Source organism: Puccinia triticina, chromosome 9A (assembly GCF_026914185.1).
Source record: "Puccinia triticina chromosome 9A, complete sequence".
NCBI classification, from domain to species: Eukaryota; Fungi; Basidiomycota; class Pucciniomycetes; order Pucciniales; family Pucciniaceae; genus Puccinia; species Puccinia triticina.
In genome coordinates this window covers 3665651-3672907 of record NC_070566.1, presented here as the reverse complement: position 1 = coordinate 3672907, position 7257 = coordinate 3665651, and the positions used below count along the sequence as shown (strand labels likewise).

General features: G+C 45.2%; 1 protein-coding gene across 1 annotated transcript; it reads left to right on the top strand.

Annotated features, from left to right (window-relative positions):
- Positions 1-1275: 1275 nt before the first annotated feature.
- Positions 1276-6916, top strand: PtA15_9A369 (uncharacterized protein; the record flags this gene model as incomplete). The annotated part of the gene is made up of 3 exons (XM_053172569.1): positions 1276-1383; positions 1449-1685; positions 6893-6916. The coding sequence occupies 3 exons, from the start codon at positions 1276-1278 to the stop codon at positions 6914-6916; spliced, it is 369 nt and encodes a 122-aa protein (XP_053023797.1).
- Positions 6917-7257: the final 341 nt, after the last annotated feature.

Genomic DNA, 7257 nt, shown 5'->3' with positions numbered 1-7257 from the left:
GCGGATTGCATTGGATGCGCGCAACCAATGTTAAATCAGTTGTGTGCATCCCAGATTAACGGGGATGTACGTATCCAAGGCTTAAATGCTGGCAGTGCTAATAACTGTACTAGTATTTGCCCTTGCTACAAGTGGCCTGTATAGTATTCTGTGGTTTTTCTCTGAAAAAAAAATACAGGTATAGTAACTTTTTTTGCCCCTGGTTACCGCAATCATGCACTTAAACAGGTGTAAACATAAGGAAATGACATATGGGCTCCTGATGATTGTACAGGCAAACCATGCCACCTACCTGGTCCTTGCAGTAGTAGCAAGGGCTTATTTAGGAACACCAGGTAGGTCTTGTTCTGTTGAGAGATTGTTCTCTGTGGCTGCAGACGTGTGTGGCTCCAGACGTGGTTGTCTGTTCCCTTCAACTACTTCAAAATCCTTCAGCAGCCTTATGTGGCTTTGTGAATATTTTCCCCTCTCAGGGACTTTGCTGAGGCCGGAAAGGCTTTGGGTGCTCTGATCCCTAAGCCCAAGAAATCAATAGATTTCCATCCCTATGGAGCAGTGGTACTGGCCACATCTGTCCAGTATAGTATTGAGATTTCTTTTATTTCTTCCTTCATTTGGATATAGTATTTTCAAAAAAAAAAAAAAACCTCATGTTATTGGACAAGTATTAAAAATTCATTACGTAAAATGGAAATAACAGTATTGTTATTGGACCAAAAAAAAGCTATAACTATAGTATACCAATATATGTATAGCAAAAGCACATTGTTGATAAATGCAATGAGAAATACAACTGTCTTGGTCAAATCATCCACAAGTGTGCTATTGGCTCACCGTCTACAATCACGTGTAATGTCTATATCCTTAGCAAAAAGAAGTTTCCCAAAAAGAATTCCCATCACCTGTTTGATGAACTTTCCTTCAACCAATGGATCACTGAGATAAACAAATCCAAACAAACAAAAGGCAGGGTCGTCATATTGATGGACAATACTTGAAATGCAGCCGTCCACGCTTGCAAAGAAGATTTGGTTGCAAAAACAATCAAGCAGATGGAAGCTTGACAGCTTGGTCCAGTCTGTCCTTCAAGAAGATCCCAAAGGGCCTTAGGTAATAGTCATGTGGTGAGTCACTTTTTTCTCTTGCCTCTTTCAATGCAGGGTGACATGATGGCTAAACACAAATTCAACTCTTACATTTTCTCAGGGAGAGTCCAGCAACGTCAAATTTGAATGCTTGGACATCCACACTGATCAGATCTACGCAAAGTACGGCATGAACGTTGAATATGACCAATTCCATCCTGCCTATCCTGATCCCACCAACGCAGACTGTTATATCCCACTTACTTCTGACAACATCAACATCTGGGCCAAAGCAATGGTCAGTTATATCTATTGTTCAGCCTTCATCTTCTCGATGTTGATGGTTTTGTTCATATTTCACAGTGTTCTTGCGTTGATGGAGTCAGTCTGACTCCACCCCCAAGCTTGCTCAAGTACGAGACCCGCAAGGGCAAAGCCAAGTCAAAGTTATCCAAAGACACCTCTGCCGGTGCCAGAAACAACTACTTTGTTGAATTTGCAAACTGGATCGCCAACCATCAAGCCCGCAATGTCCACGCCTCTCCTCCTTCCTCAGTCCATGGTGCTACTCCCAATCAACTTGTTGATTATTTGGTCTTTGTCAGCATTGCTCCTCACAAGCGCGAAGAGTTATTGACCACACTTCTTGAACACAATGTTGAATTATGCTTATATTCATTATACAGTATGCTTCAAAAATAACACTAGCAATCTTGTATATAGTCTATACTAGATTGCCGCAGGCGTTTCTCTCCTTAGTGAATCAGAATCATCTCTTTCCTCACTCCTGAGTGTCACTAGACTTCACGTCTGTGAACTTCAGTGTTCATCTCCTGTCACCCTCAACAGGTTATGAGGCCCATCGCTCAGCCTGCTCGCGACAAAATTTTTTATCATTCACCTTTGATCTCGCTCCCTTCAAAACTGAACTCGAACTCGCTCAACTTCTAGTCACAATCCGAAACTCGCTCGATAAGTCTTCACTAAGCTCACCAAATCGAATAAAGAAATGCCTCCACGATCAATCCAAAACCCCTCGGCCCTCATCAGTAATGTGCCAGTCCTCGATGGGAACTCGGTCGGATTTCCTTCTTGGCGCACTCGACTAGAGGAGCTCTTTGTGATCGTGGGGGTGCACGACATTGTTACCGGCAAACTCCCTCGACCCGAGACGGATTACAAGGACAAGGAAATTAAGCCACTCACCCAGGGTTCCCAGCGCCTTTACTACGCCGAAGAGTCCGGTTCCGACTGGGACACCCTCTCTTACATGTGTTGGGCGACCCTGAAGATGACCCTATCAATCGATCTGGCCATTCGCTACAAGGAAACAAAGCCGGTGAACGTCCTCTTCAAGATGATCTGCGATGCGTACGAGAAGAACACCCAAGCTAGACGGATGATGCTCCAAGATGCTTTCTGGTCAGCTCGTCACGACCCGAACAAACCCATTGCCACGTGGATAGCTCGAATCTGCAACACCGCCTCCGATCTGAAGTCGGTAAAGCTATCTCCAGCCAATCAACAGATCTGTGACCGGCTCCTCCGCGGTCTAGACGAGAGCTGGAAACCAATTCGCGATCACCTTGTATACTCGCCAAACAAGATCTCGCTCGACGATGCCATTGGGGCCCTCGAAGCTCACGAAGTTTCCATGCAGGTCTCCTTTGATCAACCCCCGGAAACTTTTGCAGCTCCAGCAGTCGTTAGGAAGAAGAAACCTGGATGTTGGAACTGCGGCCAGGTTGGCCATCACTCCTCGGCCTTTCCCAACCCTCCGGCGAAAAACAAAGGAAAAGCACGATTTGAAACTCGGGCTGGTGCGACGTCGGTGGTACAACTAGGTGGAGGCGATCAAAGCAAATATGAGGATGAAGAAGAAGAAGACGATTTCGACAGAGAAATCGACGTCGTCTGGGGATGAACTCTGAAGTAGAAAGAACTTTTAATTCGTAGGAAGGGCAACACCGGCACAACCTGATAGCTAATTCCTCATGGCGATATGTTTAGTATATTTGTTGTCATGACAGTTCCCTGCTTCATATTTCCACTGGATCTCTGGCTTGATTATACTTTTCATTTCTGTCCCCCCTTAGGAAATATCACTACCAGTCAGCTTATGTAGTTCTCATTATTTCAATTAACTTAGTTCTGTTTTCAGCAAGGGGGTGTGTTGAATTATGCTTATATTCATTATACAGTATGCTTCAAACATAACACTAGCAATCTTGTATATAGTCTATACTAGATTGCCGTAGGCGTTTCTCTCCTTAGTGAATCAGAATCATCTCTTTCCTCACTCCTGAGTGTCACTAGACTTCACGTCTGTGAACTTCAGTGTTCATCTCCTGTCACCCTCAACACACAATATCAACAATTATCAAATGTTCAAGTCCCTCTCAGTTGAAGAGTTGAGATCGATTGGTTTCAATGTGGGTTTTATATCCAAACTTTGCAGCAACAACAACAAATTCCAAAACCATCTTGCTCAAAATTATTGAACAAGTGAAAAGAAAGTTCTGAGTGAAGTGGGTGTTGAACCCACAACCTTGTGTACTGTGAGAGTCAAACTCACATACTCAGCATTCATGAGTGATGCTCTAAGTTAACCATTGAGCTAAGTACACATTGCTATGTTGCAGTTGAATACAGTAGATGTATGCTTGTGATGATGTGTGATGTTGCCTCCAATGATGATTGGATGTGTAAGCAACAATGTGTTAAGCAGTGCTAGATTGACACTTCAACATTCCCCCGTGCTTGATACAGGGTTGCGCGCAATGCACCAATCTTTCCAAGTTCAATTTTGAAGCAGCAAGCGCTACCTGGGCTCATAACCTATTGAAAAAGTGAAAAGAAAGGTCTGATTGAAGTGGGTTTTGAACCCACAACCTCGTGTACTGTGAGAGTGGAACTCACATACTCAGCATTCATGAGTGATGCTCTAACCATTGACACCGCCAGCAAACAGCTGACGTAACCCGGATTTTGTCGCACTGACGGAATCCAAACTCAAATTCAAACTCGCGCCCTGGGTGTGTCGTCACCTGTTGTGGATTTCGTCACCTGCCATTCTCAGTGGCAGGTGCAAGAGAGCACGACTCCCTCGATGGCCGGTGCTAACCGGTCATCAAGAGGACACACGCACCTAGCTCCCTTGATGGCCCGTCTGCACCGGCCATCAAGAGGAACACCCTACACCCTCTTGATGGCCGGTCAGTACCGGCCAGCAAGAGTAAAGCACTATTTATACTCTTGATGGCCGCTACTGACCGGCCATCAAGAGGTGATACACATACCCCTCGATGGCCTGTCAGTACACCGGCCATCAAGACAAAACACTAAACTCTTGAAGGCCCGTACTGGCCGGTCATCAAGAGCAAAACTCTCTTGGTGATGTGTATACACATCACCCTCAATGGCCCGTCAGTACCGGCCATCGAGAGGAACATAATACACTCTTGATGGCCTGGACTGATCGGCCAACGAGAGGAAATACACACCCCACTCGATGGCCCGTCAGTACCGGCCATCAAGAGGAATATACTACACTCTTGATGGCCTGCGCTGACTGGCCATCGAGAGTGAAGCACTTTGCTCTCAATGACCAGTTGGGTCACTGTGCAAGATGCGCATGTCCTCTCGATGGCCGATCAGTCCAGGCCATCAAGAGTGTATTATGTTCCTCTCAATGGCCGGTACTGACGGGCCATCGAGGGTGATGTGTATACACATCGAGAAAAGAGTTTTGCTCTTGATGGCCGGCCAGTACGGGCCATCAAGAGTTTAGTGTTTTTGTCTCGATGGCCGGTGTACTGACAGGCCACCGAGGGGTATATGTGTCACCTTTCAATGGCCGGTCAGTCGCGGCCATCGAGAGTGCAAACAGTGCCTTACTCTTGCTGGCCGGTACTGACCGGCCATCGAGATAATGTTGTGTGTTCCTCTTGATGGCCGGTCCAGACGGGCCATCAAGGGAGGTGTGTGTGTCCCCTCGATGACCGGTTAGCACCGGCCATCGAGGGAGTCGTGCTTTCCTCTTGCACCTGCCACTGAGAATGGCAGGTGACGAAATCCACAACAGGTGACGACACACCCGGGGCGCGGGTTTGAATTGGAATCTGGATTACGTCAGCGCGACGAAATCCGGATTACGTCAGCTGTTTGCTGGCAGTGTGAGCTAAGTACACATTACTATGTTGCAGTTGAATACAGTAGATGTATGCTTGTGATGATGTGTGATGTTGCCTCCAATGATGATTGGATGTGTAAGCAAGGATGTGTTAAGCAGTGCTCAATGAACATCCACTGGTGTCACATGAAGATCCCTAATTGAGGGTAAGACCTGTAAATGACAGGTCATGAATGAGTGACACCAGCAGGTATGATAAAGCTAAGAGTAGCAGAACCACAACCTGACAAAAATCCCTGATTGGTCCAGCCTGTTGTGTTCATGTCTCCTGGTCTGCTGATTGATATCTTGCTTATCTCTTATTTATCTGAGTCTATCCATGTGTCTCTTCCCCTTGTATTGTTGTGCTGCCTGTTGGTCTCCCTGGTCTGATTTTTCCTGTGTATCTTCCCCTTGTATTGTCCTGCTGCCTGTTAGTCTCCCTGGTCTGATGTTGCTTGCCTCCTTTCCGTTTCATTCTTGGCTGTGCTGAATCCAGCAGCTTGCTGCATTTATCAAGTCCCTTCTTTCCTCACATGCTTCAAGTTTCTCCTCAAATCAAAGCCTTTGCCTGCACTTATACACACCAACTTTTCGGACTCTCTAAGCAAGTAGCGAGTCGCAAGCCCTGATTTTGAGAAACAAGTCCAAAATACAGTCTGCTTGAGTGGGACCAAGTACGAACTAAAGTCTGCTTGAGTCGGACAGTCTCTAAGCAAGTGAGACAATTTCTTGGCTTCTCGGACAAGCCCAACTCAAATCTGACTTAGTCAGAAAGTCTCTGAGCGAGTTAGACATCCTCAGCTTCTCAGACAAGCCCAATTTTTGTGCATCTTGCATTTCAAGTTTAAGGATCGTATCATTTGAGTGCAAGACACAGAGAGACAACATTGATTTTTTTGTGGTTCATGCACAAACATATTTGATTCAGTAGGAGAGACACAGAAAGGGAACACAGTAATAAAAAACAAGCCAACTTAGCAAAGGGATTCAATCATGGCTTAAAAACAAGGTGAGGTTCATCAATCATGGAATAAAAGCAAGGCAAGGTTCACCAAGATAATATGACATTTTTTGTGGTTTGTGTATAGATATGCAATAGAATTTTTTTGTGGTTTTAGTATAGATATGCAATAGAATAAGAAACAGAGGCAGTGCACTCAGTTATCAATTTCGTTGGTGATTGGGCAGTCATAGCCGGAATGACGGTAGAGCTCTTGGCACAAGGCTGCAGAAACCACTTGATTTGTTGTTTGACAAATTACCCAAGTTGGATCAATCACATTGACAAGTTCTTGAGTTCGACGGAGGTTACTCTTTACTTGGGAGAAGCAGACTTCAATCGGATTTAATTCCGGGCAGTACGGGGGGAGATAAACTAGTTTGATGCCTGTGTCGCGGCAGAGTCTGGCAACCCTTGGTTGTTGATGGATTGTGGCATTTTCCATGAACAAGATGGACTTAACAGCAGGGTAACGGTTCATGTGAGGTGACTAACATAAAATCATGCTGTCAGTTAACTCCAAGTAAGAGGAATCAAAGGAACAGACATACCACCTTCCACTTCAAAAAATGTTTGAAGTCACAAGCCTTAAACGTGCGTTCTGCAACACTCATTGCCACAACTTTGTCATAGCTAATTGCTGGAATCAAGCTGTAGCGTGGCGGATTTGAATTGAGCTGGTAACGTGAAGCCTGATAGCCTCGGGCGGACCTGGAAAAGCTTTGTAGCAAGTTGCGCAAACATATTTCTGACTCATCTGAAATCAGACCAAACGTATCAGATTAGAACTGATACATAAAAACCTTATTAATGTGCTGCACTGACCGGGGAAGACAAGAAACTTAGCCGGAATATTCTTCATTTTGGCAATCCATCAAAATTCAGCCACATAGTTCTTGCAGATTTTGACAGTATTTGGCCTTTTTAAGGTGATACAGAGTTTATTGACAAGATTTTGATGAGTGGTATTGATCCCAAGGAGTGCACTGCCTTGATTG